The sequence below is a fragment of the Lissotriton vulgaris genome, chromosome 5 (assembly GCF_964263255.1).
Source record: "Lissotriton vulgaris chromosome 5, aLisVul1.2, whole genome shotgun sequence".
NCBI lineage: Eukaryota > Metazoa > Chordata > Amphibia > Caudata > Salamandridae > Lissotriton > Lissotriton vulgaris.
Window position 1 is genome coordinate 459462438 of NC_141693.1, and position 23171 is coordinate 459485608.

The 23171-nt window shown below is 45.1% G+C and overlaps 1 protein-coding gene across 2 annotated transcripts in view; it reads right to left on the bottom strand.

Annotated features, from left to right (window-relative positions):
- The window catches only part of VPS13D (vacuolar protein sorting 13 homolog D), a 2754556-nt gene that overhangs the window by 1955390 nt on the left and 775995 nt on the right, over positions 1–23171 (bottom strand). For both annotated transcript variants that reach the window (XM_086921894.1, XM_086921893.1), the window contains exon 25: positions 12518–12700. In XM_086921894.1, coding sequence (XP_086778020.1) covers positions 12518–12700 — 183 coding nt within the window. The remainder of the gene's footprint in view (positions 1–12517; positions 12701–23171) is intronic.

A 23171-nucleotide genomic window follows, 5' to 3' on the forward strand; every position in this document is an offset into this window, starting at 1 on the left:
CAGGACCTTGAATTGGTAGTGTTGCCCTTGAATGGTGAACCTCAAATACTTTCTGTGAGCAGGGTGTATTGGTATATGAAAGTATGCATCTTTGAGGTCCAAAATTGCTAGGAAGTCTCCCTGGCGAAGCAATGGTAAGACTTGCTGGAGAGTGAGCACATGAAAATGCTCTGACAGAATGTAGAGGTTGAGGGGCCTGAGGTCTAATATTGGTCTGAGAGACCCGTCCTTCTTTGGAATTAGGAAGTATAGGGAGTATACTCCTGTTCCCTGATGTTGTAGTGGGACTGGTTCTATGGCCCCCTTTTGCAGCATACTGATGACTTCTTGCTGTAGTAACGATATATGTTCTTGTGACATAGGGCGGTGCACAGGTGGTATGTTGGGTGGAGTTGAGGTGAGCTCTAGGCAATAGCCATGTTGGATAATTTGCCTGACCCACTTGCCTGTGGTGATATTTAACCAGACTTGTTGAAATTGTTGTATTCTTCCCCCGACTGGTGTTATGTGGTCTGGGGGGAGTGTCAAGAAGTCACTGCTTTGTGTTAGTGGAGGATCTATTTGCATTGCCTCCACGACCTCTGCCTTTGGTATTGTTTCCTCTATAACCACCCCTGCTGGTGTTCTTGTTATATGTGGATTGTGTGTTAGATTTGAAGTTGGAGGATTGCTGTGATGTTCCTCGCGCTCCTTCTGTATAATTGGAGCGACGAAAGGAGCCACGGTGTTGTTGGGACTGAAGTGCTCCCATAGATTTTGCTGTTTCTGCATCCTTTTTCATTTTGTCCAGAATAGAATCAACAGCTGGACCAAATAAAAAGTCTGGGTTAATTGGCTGATTAAGAATTGTAGACTGGACTTCATTCTTAAAGCCTGATATACGAAGCCATGCATGTCGCCTTATTAGCACGCTGGTATTAATGGATCTGGCAGCTGTGTCTGCCGCGTCTAGCGCACACTTAATGAATGCATTGGTGATGAGCTTTCCCTCTTGTATGAGTTCATCTGTCTGCTGTTTGTAGGGATCAGGCAAGTGTTGGAGAATTTCTTCCAAACTGTCGTAGTGCGCCCTCTGGTCAGCAAGGCCTGTGTGTTGGCTATTCTCCAGGAGTTTGCTGCCTGAGCTGCCACTCTTTTGCCTGATGCCTCAAATATTTTAGATTCCTTGTCTGGAGGTGCAGCCTCACCAGTAGTTTGTGAGTTTGCACGCTTACGTGTGTTTGACACCACTAAGGAATCTAGGGGTAGCTGTCCTTTGATGTATGTAGGATCTATAGGTGCAGCTTTGTATTTTTTCTCAATCCTAGGGTTTATAACCCGAGCTCTAGCAGTGTCACCTGCGTGTTTTAACGTGTCTTTCAGATGTTGTGAGTGTATCAAAGAGGAAGTCTTCCTCAATAGCATCTCTACATTGTGGTAGAATGCTGCTCTATCTAACAGAGAATTAAATGCAACTGTATCCTCTGTGGGCGATGGCTTAGTAGGGTATACTGTAGGGTCTGTAATGGGCAGAATCCCTTCACTGTCTGGTTCCCCTCCTGAACCCCATGGATGCGTGTCTGGCTCTGTATTTGGGTTTTGTTGATAACCAAAACCTACATCTGTGTCCTGATCTTCATCAGGATTGTAGTCAGAACGTGTTGGTGAGGTTGGGGTATAAGGAGTAGTAGGCATAGCAGGAGTGATAGGTTCAAAGAGGATAGGAGAGGTAGCACAGTCTCTCTTTTTCTTTAGGGGGATCCTGGAAAAGTCTTGAGTTGGTAGAGACCTTTTCTTTTTAGTATCGACAGTCACTTTACCAGTTTTTGGATCAATGTAGATTTTGGACTGGTTGTCTGTGGAGGGATCTGGGTGAAGAAGCTCCTCTTCCACAGTTGTTGGTATAGGTGTTCCAACCTTTGCTTTTTGTTTTTTCGGTTCAATGGTTTTTGGCACCTCGACCAATTTAGGTGGTTGTATAGCTTTTGGTTGTTTTTCAACAGGTTTTGTTGGTTGAACGTCCTTTGGTGGCTTCACAACTTTCATCGGACCGAGCGGTGTTGTCGGTTTGATAGTGTCTTTTTTTTGCTTTGGAGCCTGCTGTTTCGGGTCGACGCCCTTTTTCGGGTCGATGGTTTTCGGCTCGACCGATTTTTTTTCGTCCACCTTCGGTTTCTGTTTCGGTTCAACGCTAGTTTTGGGCGTAGGCCTTGTACTGTCGTCGACTGGTTTGTTCCCTTTGCCGATACTTGACGCTGATTTGCTCGATTCGACGTGCCTTATGTGGGTCGATTCGACGTGTTTTTGTTTTTGTGTTGAATCGACGTGTTTTGGCTTCGAGGTTGACTCGACGGCCTTTGACTTGGAGCTCGACTCAACTGCTTTCGTCTTCGATATCGGCTCCACGGTTTTTGGTTTCAAGGGTACTGTGGCCTTTGGGTCGATGCCTTTAGGCTTCGATACCTTTGGTTTGACGTAATTCGGTCCGAAGACCGTATTGTCGACAAGTTTCGGTCTCGATGGAACCGATGTTGTGTGACGTGTCTCAGAGGGCTCTTTCGATATGTTCTTAGCCGGGCGATATGGCCGGGCTGTTGAACGAGGTTTTTGGTCTCGGCTAAGGCCTGCTGGCGATGCCTCGACCTGAGTCTCTGATAGAGGTGTAGTGTCTATATGGGGCGGTGTACTCACGGTTCGCCCCTCGCCGTCATCGGAGTCGTCTTCAACTGCTACGATGTCCTGATCATAGTCTTCGAGATCGACGATTAGTTCTTCCTCTTCGGGGTAATATTCGGAGTCGGCCTCCGAGTATTGACCATCCTCTCGGTCTGAGTCTTCTGCGCTGGCTAGATCTTCTTCGTCCCCGAAGATGTTATCGGGCTCCGGCGCCGAACGTTGCATTTCTTGCCTCGCCGCCCGTCAATTCCGAATAGTCTTTTTAGATCTGAACTGGGCACAGGCAAGGCAACTATCTTCGTTGTGATCCGGAGATAGGCATTTGTTGCACACCGGATGCTTGTCTGTGTGCGGGAACTTTGAGTTGCACTGAGGGCAGTACTTGAACGGACTTCGTTCCATGGACGGTCGGTCCACGTGGTGTCGAGAAGGTCTCACGGCCCGATTCGACGACTGGAGTGCAACTGAGATGTAAAAAGTGTATCGGCACCGAGTGCTTAACAATACCGACGGTATCCGAAAGCCTTTTGGCCTTTTTCTAGATTCCGAACTTGGAGAGTAGGAAAAGACATCCGAACCCAATGGCGGAAAAAAACAATCTGGGGATGGAGAGGGTGCCCATGCGCACTGTAGTCCGAGGGAGGAGCCACCTATCTTGTGATACTTCAAAGACTCTTCCAGGACAACAATGTGCAATCATCCGGAAACAACACTAGGTGGCGATCTATGCACAGATATGAATTCAGCAGCCCACATGCCTCGAACAAGTGGTTTCGAGAGTGGGGTGGGAGAGGAGGAAAAGGGCTGTTGCTGGCATCAGCAGTTCAGGAACCACCATGGCCACTACTGGTACAAATATTTGTTTGGCTGTTATATTGGTTGGGAAGACTGCTGTTGCAGCAGGGGCATTTTCAATGGAAACCTGCAAGTTGGCGGTGGATACAGACTCCAAGGAAGGTGGCATAGTCCGCCCTTGTTCGAATCTTTCCATGTCCAAATCAGCCTTCCCTTCAAAGAAATGAGAGCCATTGAATGTCTATTAGGTTGGCCGGGGATCCCTGATAAGCTAGTAGACTGTAACTAGGCATGATGGAGAATGGTCACAGATGAACCTTCTGGTCTTGCCTCCAAGGCAGTGCCCAAACCTGACCTTAATATTTATTTTGCGGCATCTTGTTCATAGCTCAAAGCTTTATTCTTTAAACACTGTAGGAGCATTTCAGATTTTCAAATGAAATAAAATGCAATAGAGAGAGTTTTATTGCTCAAGATAACTTATTTTGTTATTAGTAGATGAAATTTAAATAACAACAACACAACGATCAGATGGGGACCCTAGGGAATATTTAGAGACCAAGCTTTGGGACATTCCCTCACAATACTTAACAACACAAGAGCACCAAAGGGTCTAAATATAAAAATTATACATTGGTGGTGCAAACTGACACTTGACACAGCACCCCTGAATGTCTACAGAACAATAGTGATCCAAAAAACCTCAAAAGATGGTCCAGGATACCCATCAGTCACCACTCGGAATCGCCCTTCATCATTTGGGATTCCTTTGAAGACCATACATCATGAACCCTAAGACTCAGAGGAACGAAGGCCAAGATGATAAATGGTCCCTCGCACTGAGAAAGGAAACAGTATGGTCTTGCCCCTCTATTGCAAGGGTAAGTTGTAGATATGGGGTGACCAAAAGTGCAGTGCAACAAAGAAAAAATAATTAGAAATAATAATAGGAAAATGTGTTTTAAAATTAGATAAGGGAGTACTGAACAACTTTATTCTGGTGATACTCGCTTTACCAAGGTTAAAAATAGTCAGGACAGCTTAACACATTACTGTCTAGATGTGGTACAAGGTCGACATGTTTCAGCAAATAAGGACGTGTTTGTCCTTGCTTTCTTCAGGACCCAAAACACTATAGCTACTGCAGAAAAAATTAAATAAGTGAGGTATAATACAGTGAAATAAAGAAGATATCGAGACAAGCACAGAGATCACCTGAATATTCTAGGTGCCACGATTTGTCTTTTCTTGCAAGTCATGCGAGCCACTGCCAGGTGGGGAGAGGTCTTCACTTCTTACAAGTTCGTGAAACGCATGACTTGCAAGAAAAGACAAATCGTGTCTGGACAAAGCTATACCTCTCTGGATAGCACTGTGCTAATCCTACGCTGCTTTCCACCTAAACTTGAGAACTACCCAGAGTTCTCTCCTTCTTTTTTGCATAATTTATGCGTCACTCTATGCCTGAAAGGGTTTTCAGGGTTGCTTTTACTCATTTCAGGTTGGCTTGAGTTGGTATTTTACTAATTCAAAGCTGTAATATAGTGCCTGGAGTGATAAATGGCTTTTGTAATTTTACAGCTCGGCAAGGACAGCACTGTACTATTCCTATGCTTAAAGACTCTGCTGTATACATTGCAAAAGACTTTGTCATTTTCTATCTCGGTTTGGATAGCACTGTGCTAATCCTACGCTTAAAAACTTTGATAGAAAAACAGACATTTGAGGTGAGTAGATCTAGAGTGTCGCTGGTGTTGAGAGTGCTCTAACAGGGGCTGCTTTCCACCTAAACTTGAGAACTACCCAGAAGTCTCTCCTTCTTTTTTGCATAATTTATGCGTCACTCTATGCCTGAAAGGGTTTTGTTTTGACTTAATACTGGGTGCTCTCTTGTGTCTGGACAAAGCTATACCTCTCTGAAGAGCTCTAATTAGAGCGAAACACTGTGTCAGGGGTTGCTTTTACTCATTTCAGGTTGGCTTGAGTTGGTATTTCACTAATTCAAAGCTGTAATATTGTGCCTGGAGTGATAAATGGCTTTTGTAATTTTACAGCTCGGCAAGGACAGCACTGTACTATTCCTATGCTTAAAGACTTTGCTGCATAAATTGCAAAAGACTTTGTCATTTTCTATCTCGGCTTGGATAGCACTGTGCTAATCCTACGCTTAAAAAATTTGATAGAAAAACAGACATTTGAGGTGAGCAGATCTAGAGTGTCGCTGGTGTTGAGAGTGCTCTAACAGGGGCTGCTTTCCACCTAACCTTGAGAACTACCCAGAGTTCTCTCCTTTTTTGCATAATTTATGCGTCACTCTATGCCTGAAAGGGTTTTGTTTTGATATTGATATATATATATATATATTCACAGAAAAAACCATAGGTTATAGACCATATATAGTTAGGAATTTGCATTTACAAAACCTTGAAAATTCACTGAAAAAACCATAGGTTATAGACCATATATAGTTAGGGATTAGCATTTAAAAAACCTTATTTTATTCGCACAAAACCATTGAAATTCCATATATAGTTAGTTGCACTAACTATATATCGCGGACCCGCAATCCACTGCTAATGATGTCACATATTACATCATTCATGACATGGTCAGTGACATCACTGATGACATCACTGATGACATCTCAAATGACATCACTGATGACATCACTGATGACATCTCAAATGACATCACTGATGACATCACTGACATCTCATTTGACATTACTGATTACATCACTGATGATATCATTTATGTGATAATACATCTTCAGACTCTAATATAACCTTTGATACACTCAGTGTAAACAGGCACTCACAGACTGTCACACATCCATGGAGTTACTCACACACCTATTCAGTCATGCAAAGAATCAATCACATCTCCATTTCCTTAACTATACAGTTATACACACCTTACTTATTCAAACATATACTAACACATATTTACTCTCTTATACAATCCTTGATACAAGTTCACAATGATTCATACAGCCACTCTCACATTCACTGACTCTTATGTTCAGTTATTTATATATGTCAACTCTCACATGGAGTGTGTTTTACATATGTACTTACTTTGACATGTAGAACTGAGATATCCATTCACTCACCAATATACTCATGCACACAGTCAACTGTCCATACAGCTGTTTCTACATGCACTTTTGAACCCATACACCTAGGGAATCAACCGCTCACACATCTATGCACAGAGTTATACACCTCCCAGCCACCCACACACACACTCAGTCTCCCATACAAATACTTGGGCAACCATTCAATAACCCATATAGTTACTGATATAGCTACTGATTTAAACATGCAGCAGTTTACAGAAGAACATAAATATTGATTGCCAAATTAAGACACTTTAATCACTAACCCATGCACTCAGTGAGACACATTTAATCATTCTCTCATACAGTCAGTCATGCACCTACTAAATCCTTCATCCAGACACTTATACATCCACTCATTCTTCAATATGTAAGACATATTTTAACTTTACAGAAACATACAGTCACTGGGTGTTGTCATCAGTGATGTCATCAGTGATGTCATTTGAGATGTCATCAGTGATGTCATCAGTGATGTCACTGACCATGTCATGAATGATGTAATATGTGACATCATTAGCAGTGGATTGCGGGTCCGCGATATATAGTTAGTGCAACTAACTATATATGGAATTTCAATGGTTTTGTGCGAATAAAATAAGGTTTTTTAAATGCTAATCCCTAACTATATATGGTCTATAACCTATGGTTTTTTCAGTGAATTTTCAAGGTTTTGTAAATGCAAATTCCTAACTATATATGGTCTATAACCTATGGTTTTTTCTGTGAATTTCATTGGTTTTTTAAAAGCTAATATCTATAGCTGTAAAATATATTCTTTATTAAGTGACGTATCACGTAGCCCGTGAGACGCCTCATGATGCATCGCATAACCGTGACGTATCGTCTCTGCAGCGCAAACCAAACCCAAAACGTAAGCGCGCCAGAACACGCTTAAAGATATATATATTTTTTTTTAACCTTAATTAGACAAAATCCACACGTGCACATATCACAAACGTTCAAAAAACACAATATGTCGGACTCCCGTTACGCTGCCGGTTAGCTGCCCGGTTAACGTACCAGGAAGCACCTTTACCGCGAAAAATCGCAATTTTTTTTTTTCACCCCCCAGGGAACTTTAATAGCCCCCTCATCAATCCTAGGGGTTCAGGAGGGGTCTGCCTTACCCCTTTCATTCATTTACACCTTTTTTTTTTCCACCTCTTGTCTCTCGATCCCACAGAGAGACAAGATGGCGGCCGCTCCAGACTGTTTACAATGATAACAGCCAATCAGCTTCTCCTCAGACTCCCGTTACACTGCCGATTAGCTTCCCGGTAGCTGCCCGGTTAGCTGCCCAGTTCGCGTACCAAGACGCGTCTCTACGGCGAAAAAATCGGATTTTTTTGTTTGTTTTTTTTTGGCCCCACGTGGCTTTATAATATCCCCCTCATAAATCCTAGGGGGTCAGAAGGGGTCTACCTTGCCCTCTTTCCTTCATTTCCCCCTTTGTTTTGGCCTCCTCTTGTCTCTCGATCCTACCGAGAGACAAGATGGCGGCCGCTCCGGACTGTTTACAATATTGACAGCCAATCAGCTACTCCTCAGACTCCCGTTACACTGCCGGTTAGCTGCCCGGTTAGCTGCCCGGTTCGCGAACCAAGACGCGTCTCTACGGCGAAAAAATCGGATTTTTTTTTTTTTTTTTGGGTTACACTGACGGTTAGCTTCCCGGTTAGCTGCCCGGTTAGCTGCCCGGTTCGCGAACCAAGACGCGTCTCTACGGCGAAAAAATCGGATTTTTTCTTTTTTTTTTTTGGGCCCGGCGTGGCTCTATAATATCCCCCTCATCAATCCTAGGGGGTCAGAAGGGGTCTACCTTGCCCCCTTTCCTTCATTTCCCCCTTTGTTTTGGCCTCCTCTTGTCTCTCGATCCTACCGAGAGACAAGATGGCGGCCGCACCGGACTGTTTAGAATGTTGACAGACACCGGAGAGCCAATCAGCTTCGCTTCGCAAAGTTCCGATACGCGAAAAGTTCGCGAACCGGAGCGCTGCCCGGAGCGCTGTTACAGATATATATCTTGATTTAAACGTTAATTTCTCAAAATCCACTGAAGCACATATATTGAGACCTAGCAAAGGCACATCGGGCTAACAGTCCCTACAATTTTGCCAAGTTTCGTGGAAATCCATTCAGCCGTTCGGGCTAAAAGTGAGTCCAACCGCCCTATGGAAATTAACATGGGAAAAACGCGTTTTGGGACCCCCCTTTTTTCTCGGCCCCCCCTTGACGAACCCCCCCCAAATTTTCAGGAGCTGCTCAGAAACAAAATGTGCCATTTTCCTGAAAATTTCAGCCGATTCCGTCCACAAACGCCAAAGTTATTAGACATAGAATTTTCAAAAGTCCCATAGGAAAAAAATCCTAACTATATATACCTACTGGCTATCGCCAGTAGGTAATATATATATTGTTTCCGGGGTACCCGCGCGTGGGCGGGAATATTCATATGCTTTTCACTATTGATGAGGATCCCCTGGAAGAGAACCTTAGTACCATATACAAAGGACTTAAATGGGTACACCAGTAGCCAATCTGGGGTGTAGCTAAGTATTCACCATGTCCAATTTAGGGAAGAAGCACAAAGACTAGGGTCCTGATCGCAGGATCCCAGTCAGACTAGTCAGAAAAACAAAATGACACCAGCAAAAAGCGGGGGTGATCATGAAAGCAGATCCTAGTAGTTGTGTAGTTGCCCTAAAGGTAAGTAGCCCTTTGGCTACTACTTTCCAGCCTCTGGAACGCCCCTAAATTGAGCATTTAGGGGCACCCCTGAACCAGAATCCTTAGTTCCTGCGGACCTGGGAAGAGATAAGACAAAGAAGACGCCGTGCATAAAGGACTGAAGATGCCCATTGACTAGGCCCCAGCACTACCTGCCTATCTGTAACTTCGAAAATCCTGCAAAGCAAACAAAGCTTGTCCTGCAGCCAGCGACCTTCAAAACCCCTGGGAGGACTGCCTGCCTTTGAAAAAGACCAGACCTCCTGAGGACTTTGGACCTATCGCAAAAATAACAAAATAAAGAAATCTGGTGCCCTTTGGAACCGCGATCCCTGAACATTCTGCACCAGATGCCCCCAGCCTGAGTCCAGGTGGCCCACCGATCCAGTAAAAGTTTCCCAGCAATCCTGAGTCCAAGTCCAGCTTTGGCTGACCCCTCCTGGACTCCACGATGATGCCTGCAGTGCAAATCCTAAGGGCTCTCCCAACCGGGACCGGCTCTAGCAACAGAAACCTGACGTAAAAAAACAACCCTGTACCCAGCCCCTGCGCATTGGAGAGCTCGACTGATGGTGTCCCTGTGACCCACAGCACCCCAACTAACCTCTGATGTGGCTGGTGTTCTTTGTGCAGCTTCTGGTTTGACGCCTGTAGTCTGTTTCCAAAATCGAGTTGCCCTATTTACTTGCTTTGGGCACCCAACACCATGTTTGCACCCTGCACCCGGCCATCCCTATGCCTCGGGTGGTGTATGTTTGGTGCTGCCTTGAGCTCCCCGTGCATGCCTAAAGCACCGAAGCTTGAACCCAGCAGCCGCTGTACTAATCCTGCAAGCAGTGTGTCTTCAAGCATCTCCAGTCTCTATTGGTTAACATTGGGCCCTAATTCCAGATTTGACCTCTGCACCCTGCCGCCCCGTTGCCGCTGGTGGTGCAGGGCTTGTGCTTACCTGAACCTTGCCCTCTGCTGACCTTAAACCCCAAAGACTGGAAGTGTACGTTGTCTACTTACCTGCAAAACCGCATTATTATTTTCCTCCCATAGGATAACATTGCTCCTTTGAGATATTGCAGTAAGTGTATATTTTTCTTGATCTGCACAGTATTGCTATTTATACAAACTGTATACAACTTGCAGAACTACAGTCCTGCACTAAGTATTCATTTACTGCTTTGAAAAGTATTGCTAGTTTGAAAACTATACTTACCTACAACTAAGTTTCTTTGGTTCTAGTAATAAAAGTAACAAAGTAATATTCTTACAAACAATTGATCTTGGAATTAGTCATTGAGTGTGTGTAATCATTTTTTGCCTGAGTGTGTACAACAAATGCTTAACACAACCCTATGATAAGCCTAACAGCTTGAATGCACAACTACAAATGAGAACATCAGTATTATCTATTTTAGCCTCTGGAAATCCACTGGACTCTGTGCACATTATACCTTTCTTTGGTATAGAATATACAGAGCCAGCTTTCTACAGCGTCTATATAGGTGACGCGGACATCACAACGACAGAGACTACGTCCCTTGGAGCCAACCGACACCACCTACCGGAGTGTAACGGTCCATGACAACGCTTCTTTTTGTGTTTCTTCGACAACCTCGAGGTGTGCGTCGATTTCGACTTGGATCTCTTGCGGCCTCTCTTTCCCTTTCTCGCTCAGGCCATGAATTATTTCGCCGCCTCTCCTTAAGCGCCTTCGGATTCATCCTTCGACAAGATGAACATCCTTCAACATCGTGATCTGACAACAGATACCAAAGGCAATCTTCGTGGGTTCGTGATGGACATATAACCCCCACATTCTCTACCAGGCTTGAACCCTGACTTCTTTTTTGTAGCCATTGCACTGCTACACCACAGATAGAAACTGAAACAATATAATCTTACAAGAAATGGAGAGTCCCAGAAAAAACGTTAACACGTCGGCGACGCAGATAAAAAAGGTAACTGACGTCAGCACGCCGATGAGGTCTTCTTGTGCTGTTGCACGGAGTCGTGTGCGTAGCTGTGCCATTGTGACGTCCTCGTCGACGTGGGAGAGCTATGAAAAAAGTTTCTGTGGAATGCTGGCGCAGAGTTGAATTTAAAAGGTGAGGAATCCACAGGCAGATGTATCCATCTGAAATGGTCAGTCTAAAGGCAGCATGGGAGCAGTGGGTGAGCTGAATGTCACTGAGACTCCTGTGAAGATTTTAACCATCACATTGAGGAATGCAGCGGCTCCAAACCTGGATTTGGAAATCCCAGGTATGAGGGGGCAGTGCCTGGAATTCTCGAGATCTCTGGAGTGACCGCTGGAGTGGACACCAGAGGGGATTAAAGGAGATTCATAGCCACGTTCCGTAGAGTTTCTGACACAGTGCCAACTGGAGGAGAATCTGGCGACTCCATGATGGCCAACTGTGGTTTCCAGGAAGGAGATCCTTTGGGAGAAGGAGGGTGTCTAAGTGACTTACAGTTTCCACGTTTCATATTTTTTTGTTTTTTCTTTTTGTCTGAGGAATGCAAGCATGATGACCTGAAAAGCGATCTAGAATAACAACGGCTTCACCTCTCATCCAGGGCCCGGGGCACTAACAACTTGGCATCTCCACTCCTTGAAAGCCTTGGGGTGCATGCTGGGGCAGGAGTTGTAGGACCTGGAGTCATGGTCCAATCACATGCACCAAAGGCAGATTGAATTGGGGTTCATGATGGATATCTGTCCCTTTGAGGGATGAATAATACACACTATAAGAATTTTGATCTGTGAGGAAATCTCACAACTCTCAGGAGACAGAGATCTCCATATCCACGTCTAAGTAGTGCCAAAAAGGGAACTGGCGTTGAGGTGGGCAATATTTGGCTTCAGTGATGTCACCCAAAATCATTTCTGGAGCCGATATGAAACCAGGGCTCCACACCGGCAGATTGCGAGCTTTTACGTTAGCGGATCCAGTCTGACGCCTGGAAATATTCTACAGGTGAGCAAACTGCAGGAGAAAGTATCAGAAACAATCAGTTTGACAACACATTTGCAAGAACCAAATATTGTCATCAACACAGATATTAGGCAACAGAATTCCCGGTTGAAATAGCTAGTTGATGATACTAACATGGCTAAACAGTACAAAAAACACAGCAGAGTAAATGTATCAAAGTAAGGCAATGGAGGAATTTAAACTATGGCAACCAACATAATGTAAAACATGAAGCATCATTTCTTCTCACCTTGTCTTTTAACAAGACTGTGCCTGGAGTATTAGCAAAGAAAAAGGTATTCTTGACTTTAAGTTTCCCAAGATTTGCCACAATTAGGTGATTAGAAGTGGAACTTTCTGGGATGAGGAGAACTGGTGCCCCAGCCTCGATATCAAGAACAATTCGAGAGCCTCTTTGTGCTTGGTCAGTAACCTATTAATAAAAGAGAAAGGTCAAGTTAATTAAAATATCTCCAAGTGAACTGACTTTTGAGTGGGGTTTGTGACCAGGCCTTAATAGCATTACTAAAGATTGGGGTTCAGATTTTCAGAAGCAATATTTATCAACAATTACACGATTCCTGATTCGCGAATTCTGGAACTCCCATTTCCAAAGTACTCCTTTACCCACGCCACCTTTTAAAATGTCAGCAGGTTTTGATTCCCGGGAGTTAAAAGGGGAAAACTCCAGGGATCTGGACATTATTACACCTGGTAATTAGTGGGTGTGGTAAACTACGCACTTCTCACAATCGTAACCCTATCAAGCATTGCGAGGATGCTCATGCCGTTGACATTTGTTCTACAACCTTCTAGATGGTAACCTTCCTGGGCAAAAAAAACTGCATACAAAATGCAATCTAATACCTTGAAGGAGTTCAGTTTAAAGCATACGTTGCACAAACAAACAATATACTCAATTTCGTACACAATCTTTTTAGTACAATAAAATATGCATTTCAAATTAGATAACAGCCAAACACCGCATGATAAAACATTTAAAACCCTCACAGCATTTTATTCTGGAATGCAATATGGACATCTTTTATAGCTTTAAAATCTTTCTTAGGTATGCTTAAGTATTGAACTGGGCTGTACAAACTAATTACATTCCAGGTTACTACCTTGTTGAAAGAAAGAAACAAAATGCTCCTCAGTTTAAGACAAAAGTGGTTTAATTTTCTGATTCCCAGTGAAAACAAGTTGATTTAAGAAAAATACACTGATTGTACAATGTTTTTTGTTTTTTTTACATAAGTGTCTGACTGCCTTTCAAATGTATTTATAAAAGCTGACAGATAACCAGGCCAGGGTGATGAAACGATATTTACATAAAATAGGTCAAGACTAACCCTGGGCAGAGTTGGCATAGTGCCACTACACGTAGTTCCACGGAGTTATGAAATAAATCCTTGGATCAGGAGCCCACGGCCAGCGGAGGGTCTGTGTGCCCGGGGGTCCCTCGTGCCTGGGCAGGTTCCCAGATACCCCCAGCCTGGCTGAGTTGAGAAGAAGGGACCTGGCCCGGGCTTCGGACAGGGCCTGGGGTGTGGGAGCCCGCTTCGTGCAGCCTGTCAAGGGTCCGTGTGCCCGGGAGGGTCCCTGGTGCCCGGTGAGGCCCCCCCCTCTCTGGCCTGGCTGGGTTCAGAAGCAGGGACCGCTTCTGGTGCCTGGCTCCAGCAGGCCTTGGGGTGTGGGAGCCAACCTCCTGTGGTCAGCCGAGGATCTGGGTGCCCATCACGGGTGTCTATCGGGTCAGCACAGGCCTCTCCTGCTTTGCCTGAGTGTCAAGGTGCCTGCGGGCCCCGAGTCAGAGTTCTGCTGGGGCCCCTCCTTACAGCCCTGTGTCCGAGACCCAGCTTAGGGCTCTGATGAGCCCCCGGGAAGCAGAGGTTGCGTCAGATGTCAGGCAAAAAGTGGGAGGTAACCCAGCAAAAAGAGGCACTTTTCTACACCACTGCAGAGCCCACATGTGCCACCTGGCATAATCCATTAGCAGTATGCAGGAGGCCATGAGGCTAACAGCCTCAGAATCATTCTCACAGAAATCTAGTATAGAGGCTAAAACATCGGTATCATAGCCGGCATATGTAAATGTAAAATTGATACTTGTATCACCTGGACTCACCGCTCAGGAGGATAAGCCTGAAACTGCAACATGTCCAGAATTGCTCCGATGAAAGGGAATGTCTGAGAGGAAGTCAGGGTTGACTTTGGCATGCTGATAGTGAACCCCAGCGAATGCAGAAGGTTCGGCGTAATCCTGAGGAGGGAGACGACTGCTTGGGACGAGCCCACCTCAACAACACGTCGTTGAGATAGGGAAAGACTAGGACCCCTGATCTACGCACATGGGCTGCGACAACCGTCATCACCTTGGTGAAAACCCGAGGGGCACTGGCGAGACGAAAGGGAGAATGGTAAACTGAAAGTGCTTGTGGCCCTCAGTAAACTGCAGATAGCGACGAGGGGATCACAGAAAGGAAATGTGGAAATAGGTTTCCTGAAAGTTGAACACTACCATCCAGTCTTCCGGGTCTAGGGCAGACAGGACCTGAGCAAGGGTGAGCATCTTGATCTTCTCCTTTTTGAGAAAGTAGTGGAAGGCCCTGACGCTTAGGATAAGATGGAGGCCTCCTTACCTTCTTTGGAACCTGAAATTAGCAGGAATAGCAACCACAGCCTATTTCTGGCCCGGGAATGCTCTCTACAGCTCCCTTGGCAAACAGAGTCTTAACTTCCTCATGTAGAAGGGCAAGGTGATCCTCCGTCAGCCAATTGTAAGCTGGAGGCATGGAGGGAGGGGTAGTCTCGAATGTGAGGGAGTAGCCCCTTCGGACGATTTGCAGCACCCACCTGTCCAAGGTGATGTCCCACCAGTTATGGAGGTGATGGCGTATCCTGCCACCAACTGGGCGTCCATGATCCGAAAGGATCTGATTAGGAAGGTCTTACGGTGAAGGAGGGGGTTCTGGCTTGAACTGACTTCTGAATTAAAAAAGGAATATTATCCTGGTGCACTCGTTTTTGATATGTTTCGACACAGTTCATTAACTCTTAAGGCGGTGCTCAAGTCGTCGCACGTTGTCTGAACGTGCCTTTCAAATGTCAACAATTGTTGAGGGTAGAACCCACTATTCTCGAGGCTGAGCACTCTTTTTTACAAAGAAAACAAGTTTCTACTCCAAGTTTTTCTTTATCAAGTTCATCAATTTTATTTGCATGATTCAAATTGTAATCGTTGAAACGTTGTATATTTATGAGCAAAAATTCATAGCGAACATAATTCCATTCTTATGTCGTCATAAACTGATTCTCAAGGAAGTTTCCATTCATCCAATGCATTTCGGGTCCACAACAACATGACCCTTCGTCAGGGGTCTGAAAATTAAGCGCAAACAGGACCAAATTAGTCACTCTTACGGTATACTGCAACAATAAGCATAACACTTTGTCACAACGTGATATCGAGAACTCATCAAGTGATAACTCCATGAAAATTAAACCATGAATCACGAAACATTAAAAGTTGACTAGCGGCTACATTTAACTCTAACGACTAAAGCTCAAGAGTTGCATTTTTAAAAACTCTAAATCAAACACTTTATCACTTACGAGTAACGGGACGCAGCAGCGTCTTCACGGTTGGGATTCAAATTCCGCGTGTGTGAACGGAAGTTCTGGTCACGAGATTTAAATCACCTGATCGGGCCCGCGGCCAATGACGACCCAGTGACTCCGATCATGTGAAAAACCTTTTCCGTTTTCCAAGCCATGAGTTGAATTTGAATCTCAAAACTTTAAATGTATCACATTGTGTTGTGCTAAACAGTAACTAAAACGCTTGCTATACTCAACAGACAATACAATCATCAAGATACTGGCAAAATGTATGGGGATCAATTGCAATACCCCAGAAGGCCTAAATTGTATATGTTGCCTAAGATACATAAGGATCCTGTTAAACCACCATTTAGACCCATTGTCTCGGCCTGCGGGTCAATCTCGGAACCTTTAGGGAAATTTGTAGACAAATTTCTGCAACTTCGAGTTCAACAGGGTGAGACATATATCAAAGACACAACGGCTTTCTTAAACATGCTCAACCAAGTCAAGCTAAACCTTGAAGAAACTTATTTGTTATGCACCATAGACGTGGTTGCATTATACACTTCCATCCCACATAAAGATGGCATTGAAGCCTTAGAGTGGAGTTTGCTCAACAGCGATCTAGAGGAGCACCAACAAATCCTGATCTTACAATTGATGCAATTTGCATTATATCACAGCTATTTCGAGTGGAATGGTCAGTTTTTCAATCAATCAAACGGAACCTCGATGGGTTTTGGGGGAGCACCCTCCTATGCAAACATTTTCATGCAAAAATTCGAGAAAGATCATATTCTGAGCTATCAAACCTGGACAGATGGCTTGATTTTATTCAAGCGCTTCATCGACGATATCTTTTTGATATGGCATGGGTCTAAAGAATCTCTCGAGTCAAACATCATCAAACTCAACACTCACAATGAAAGGATTAAGTTCACCTACACAATTTCAAACACAACCATAGCATTTCTGGATGTTCCAATCACTTTGAATAACAATGTTATCAGCACCAAAGTTTTCCATAAATCTACAGACAGAAACGCCAGTTTGCTATTTACGAGCTTTCATCCTGAACCCTTAAAGAAACATCTGCCTACCTCCCAATACATCAGATTGAAAAGAATCAATTCAGATGAACAGGAATCAAAGACAGCAATAGAGAAACAAACAGAAAAGTACAAGTTGAGAGGTTATCCTGTTGATATTTTGGAAAAAGCATCAACTAAAGTGGAGAAAATTAAGAGAAGTGATCTATTGGCTACCAAGATCAAACAACAACAACGGAAAACTATTTGTGTGTTAAAATATGCTTCAGATTCTCGTAAAATTCAAAACATTCTAAATAAACATTGGCATTTGATCCAAACTGAACCGGATCTTAATACTTTGTTCGACAAGGAAATTACGTTCGCCTTTCAAAGGTCTAAAAGTTTGAAAGAATTATTGAACACTTCGACCAAACCCAAAACAGCTTGGAAAGGCATGTCCAAATGTTTCAACTGCTTTCATTGCAATAATGTTATGACGGGAAGAACAATCAATCATCCGACAAAAGGTTTTCCAATCAATTTGCATCACTCCAGTACATGTGATACCGCCAACTACATTTATCTAATCAAATGCCCATGCAGAAAAATCTACATTGGCCAAACAGAGCGGAAGATCAAGGTCTGCATCACGGAGCACAAAAGCAATATCAGACTGAGCAACGTGAAATCAGCGTTGGCAAGCCATTGGAAAGAAATGGGTCATCAAATTTCTCAATTAAAATTCATGGTTATCGAGAGTATCCAGCAACGCCCAGACATGGATCCTGTGAAACAGAGACTAAGGGCAGAATTTTACTGGATAAAAAAACTGAATTCAACCCAGCCCTTCGGGCTAAATGACCGGATTGAACATGCATGTTTTTTATGATTTGTAACTTTAGCGTTGACTTTTGACATTTTCTGATCCCCATACATTTTCCCAGTATCTTGATGACTGTATTGTCTGTTGAGTATAGCAAGCGTTTTAGTTACTGTTTAGCACAACACAATGTGATACATTTAAAGTTTTGAGATTCAAATTCAACTCATGGCTTGGAAAACGGAAAAGGTTTTTCACATGATCAGAGTCACTGGGCCGTCATTGGCCGCGGGCCCGATCAGGTGATTTAAATCTCGTGACCAGAACTTCCGTTCACACACGCGGAATTTGAATCCCGACCGTGAAGACGCTGCTGCGTCCTGTTACTCGTAAGTGATAAAATGTTTGATTTACAGTTTTTAAAAATGCAACTCTTGAGCTTTAGTCGTTAGAGTTAAATGTAGCCGCTAGTCAACTTTTAATGTTTCGTGATTCATGGTTTAATTTTCATGGAGTTATCACTTGATGAGTTCTCGATATCACGTTGTGACAAAGTGTTATGCTTATTGTTGTAGTATACCGTAAGAGTGACTAATTTGGTCCTGTTTGCGCTTAATTTTCAGACCCCTTGACGAAGGGTCATGTTGTTGTGGACCCGAAATGCATTGGGTGAATGGAAACTTCCTTGAGAATCAGTTTATGACGACATAAGAATGGAATTATGTTCGCTATGAATTTTTGCTCATAAATATACAACGTTTCAACGATTACGATTTGAATCATGCAAATAAAATTGATGAACTTGATAAAGAAAAACTTGGAGTAGAAACTTGTTTTCTTTGTAAAAAAGAGTGCTCAGCCTCGAGGATAGTGGGTTCTACCCTCAACAATTGTTGACATTTGAACTGACTTCTGGCCACCCAATCCGCCAGGTCGGGGTTAACCACGTTCACGGCCTGCAGAGGTTGTTGGACTTGTGGGGCCCTCTGGCTGGAATAGGGTTGGTGTAGTTGGAAGCCCCTCAATAACCACGAAAGAGGCTTAAGGCAGACACAGGCCGGGATGAGGTGTAGAGGCCCAGGGACTTGGTCATAACCCGCAAGTCCTTAAAGTGCTGCCTCTGCTGGTCTCCCAAGAGACGGGAGCCCTCAGAGAGCATGTCTATGAGGTTAGCCTGGACATTCCCCGAAAAGCCAGATGTCCTCAGTCAGGCGTGGCCCCTAACGCCATCATCGGGGAAATCGCTCGGCCTAGCGATTCTGTTGTGTCTAAGCCACATCATATGGCACACTTTGCTGCTTCTCTCCTGTCTGCAACAGCTTGGGAGAGGAGAGCTCGGTCCTCCTCTGAGACTCTGGCTAGCACTTGCTCAACCGTATGGTATAGTGAATGGGAGGAATGGCCCAAGAGGAATGCAGTGTTTATTGACAGCAATGCTAGGCTGGTGGAATTAAAGATCTTCTTACCAAAGCTGTCCAGCCTTTTGGATTCCCTGTCTGGAGGTGCAGAAGAGACCGCGCCATGGAAAGTGGAGGCTTGGATCACCAAGCTCTGTGAGGTGGGGTGGGTAGAGAGGAAAGCTAGGTCGCCTAGTTTAAGGCGGTGGCGGAGAGAAATGTTTGTATTCACAGGAGGCCCTGTGCTGGGCTAGGACTAGGCGTCCAGTAGAACATCTGTCAAGGCCTCGTTGAAAGGCACAGAGGGTTCTGAGGCGGAGACAACAGGCTGTTGTACCTATGTCAAGACGTTAGTCTTGAATGCTACCATAGGAAGCTGCAGGTCAAGGACCTCCGCAGCCCTACGCACCACCATTGCAAATGAAGCTCCCTCCTCCATAGCCAGGTTAGGGGGAGACAGCATTGCAGAATCTGAAGAAGTGCCCCGGCCGCTGGCATTACCCAGGTCCTCATACCAGTCCAGGTCTTGAATGGGTTGCAGGATTTCTAAGGGATCCTGCTGCCCCTCCCAATCTTCACCATCCATGCCTAACCCTTCAGAAGGGAAACATCACTTACAACGCATTTATTACAACACACTACCATTACAACGCAACCATTACAACGCAAACCATTACAACGCATTGCGCTGGGGGGCGCTCTAGGATAGGGAATATATTTAATTTACTATCCAACACCTTCCCTACTATCCACGGGGACTGGAGTTGGAATAGTAAATTAAATAAATCACTATCCAGCGCTTAAAAGCACTGTGCGTTGTAGTGGTATGCGCTGTAAAAACCGCGTTGTAACAGCAGGCGTTGTAATAGCCTGCGTTGTAATGACACCAATCCCCTTCAGAATAGGGCAGGTTAACGGCATGGAGCCATATTGGTCTGTTGGCGCCTGTCTCGGTAGACGCCCGACCACCTCTGTGTCATTTCGAATGACGATGGGGCAGGCGGCCCCAGTGGGCACCGCATCCTTAAGGGCCTTGACGTCTGATGCTGGTCTTAGAGGTACGACCGGTCCGGAACCAGAGACGGATCCAGTAGGAGGCAGGGTTAGTCTGCCCAAATATGGCGCCGTAGAATTCTTTTAATTGGGTGGGGTCACTCCCGGCCCTAGTAAGGAAGGAAAACGCCGAGTCGACCCAGGCACCCGCTCTGTGGAGCGGGTCTTGAAATTTGAGGCTCCTCTGTCTCGTCGTGCAACGGACAGGGTGAAGTCAGCATGCTTCGACTTCTTGTGCTTTTTATGGTGCTTCTAACCTGACTGCGAAGACTTTGAGAAAGCAGACTTCAAACCCCCGGAGGGGTGCTCGGACCTTCTTCTCGAGAGGGAGTGAGATAGACAGGCAACCTATGTGGCGCCGGATATTGGGCCATTATCAGCTTTAGGGACCGCTCCATCAAAGTCTTCAGCGCCAAGGCCTGGCAATCAGATCAAGACTTTCAGCCTTATTCATGAAGCCGAAATTGGCTCGCAAAGGGCCAGATTCTGAGAATCTGGCCCTTTGCGAGTGCGATTTTTGCATTTGGGATTCATCATCCCAAATGCAAAAATCGCTAATAGCAATCTCGCAATTTTGCGAAGAATTACATTTAAGGAATCTCTATTTGAGATTCCTTAAAAGCAATTCATGATCCAATTTTGTTTTGCGAATTCGCAATTTCTGGCAGCAATTTACCGCGAGGTCAGACCTCGTGGTAAATTGCGAAAACTCAGAAAAATGCTTTTAAATGCATTTTTCTGAGTTGCATGTTACACACACACATGTCCTTTGGACATGTGTGTGTGCAACACCTGTGTAAAATTACATTTGAGGGGTGCTACAGGGTGTCCTTTGGACACCCCTGGCACCCTTCAAATCGCTATCTTATTTGCGATTAGCTAATTGCTAATCGCAAATAAGGAATACTCCCCATTCATTCCTATGGGCCTTTTTGGCCCATAGGAATGAATGGCGAGTTATTCCTTATTTGCGATTAGCAATTTGCTAATCGCAAATAAGGATTATGTAGGAATCGCATTTCTTTATGCAATTTCTACATGAATCCCGTTTTGCGAGTCCTTAATAGCGATTCGCTATGAATCGCTATTAGGGGCTCGCAAAACGGGAGAATGATGAATCAGGCTGTTTGGGTTGTGATCACGCTCCAGGCACCAGAAACATACCAAATGGGGGTCTGTAACCAACACGGGCGGTGACAGGCACTGCAGGGGTTGAACACAGAGGTCTTCTTACTAGACATTCCTGCACACCAAAAGGAGTCGACAAAAAGTCGAAAAAAGTCTGTCTGTTTATTTTACAATTTACTCCACGTTTGCTGCTTGGTTAACAGCAGAGCTAAGTTTAGAAAGACAACCTAAAAGATTGTTTCCTGAGCTGCAAATCGCGTTCCGCCTCAAACCCTTTTATCTCCCCATATTATGCAGCAGATGACAGATATAATTTGCCCCGTTTACCTAAAATGGTTCACTGCCTCCTTACGCTCAGGATTTGTGCCCAGTTCCTGGAAAATAAAAGCTAATGTGGTTCTCCTTCTGAAAAAAACAAAATGCAGATATAGCACTTTTGTTCAATTTTCGCCCTATTTCCCTGCTTCCGGCTCCTTCAAAGATTTTGGAGAAAGTGGTCAATATTCAGCTCTTCAAATTTACTGAAACCTCAAATGTGCCCTCATAAACGGGCTTTAAAGCCTGCCATAACACTGAAACAGCACTGCTGGAGATCTCGGAGCTAATACAGTGGAAAATGGATCTAAGCTATAATGTTGCTCTGATTCTACTGGATCTCCCGGTGGCATTTGATACAGTCTCTAACAAGATTCTATTACATTATCTCTCTGTAATTGGTATGAATGGCTCAGCCCTTCTGTGGCTCTCCTCTTTTCTTGAATCTAGAGAGCAAGCTGTCTGGATGAGACCTTTCTACTCAGAGGTGAAAACCCTACACTGTGGGGTCCCTCAGGTTTCCTCACTCAGCCTTTTTAATATTTATACGTAGCCCTTTGCTGTCTTGGTTGAGACTTTTGATATCGAATTTATTTTATATACAGACAACACACAGTTGTTGTTTTCGTACAAATGTACCTTGTTGGACGCTAAAATGGCTTCCACAGCTCATATGGAAGCTGTCATGGGCTGTCTCAGTGCCAACAACCTTCAGTGTAATCATGATTAAACTGAAATTCTGGGGGCGCTAGAAAGCGCACGGCAAGATGGCCGCACTTATGTGAGGCTCTGCCAGACTGAGCCCAAATCCGTCCAATATCCGCCACATCCAGCGTCTACTATATAATATCATGGTGGTGATTTAAGCCCGACGACTTGCGGTGTTGATATAAGCTGTTCCCGGGCGGCGGAGCCCTCTGGCTAGGTGGCTCTGTCGCATGGCGGCTGGAGCTGGCCTACGTCTGCTGGAGCCCGCCTGGAGCCTCGCGCGGTGAGCGCGATCCGTCGGCCAGTGGCGCTGTGCCCCGGAGGTGAGGGAAGACTGCAGAGCCTGCCGGAGCGGAGACGGAGGACGTTTTGACTGCGCGCGGCTGATCTTGGCTTCGGGACTGTGCCGACTGGCTGCGGTGGGCCTACGCATCTGCCTGAGCTGATAGCGGTGAGTGGGGCTGAGGCCTCGGGGAGGCCGGGGCTGCGGAGGCGGCGTGTGGCTGACCTGGGCTTGGCTGTGCGATATGCGTTTGGCGAGGGCGGGGTGTGGGCCGGAGCGGGTGGCTTGCGGCAGCTAGGAGATTGAGACTCCCAGGAAGCTTCAGGTGCTCGCGGGCCGCTGGGCTGGAGGACTCCTTTGCCTCTGGGACAGGCAAGCTGCAATTAATGACATTGGCTACTGCAGACTGCCGGGCTGCTGGGGACAGCAAGGGAAATGGAGGCCTGATCCCTATTGATAACAAATAGCCTAAGAGAGCGATTGATTGGCGAGTGGACTTCGGCCCTAGTGGTTGATATAAACTGCTGCTAAATCTGGATTGCTGAGACTGGCTTTGGTGGTAC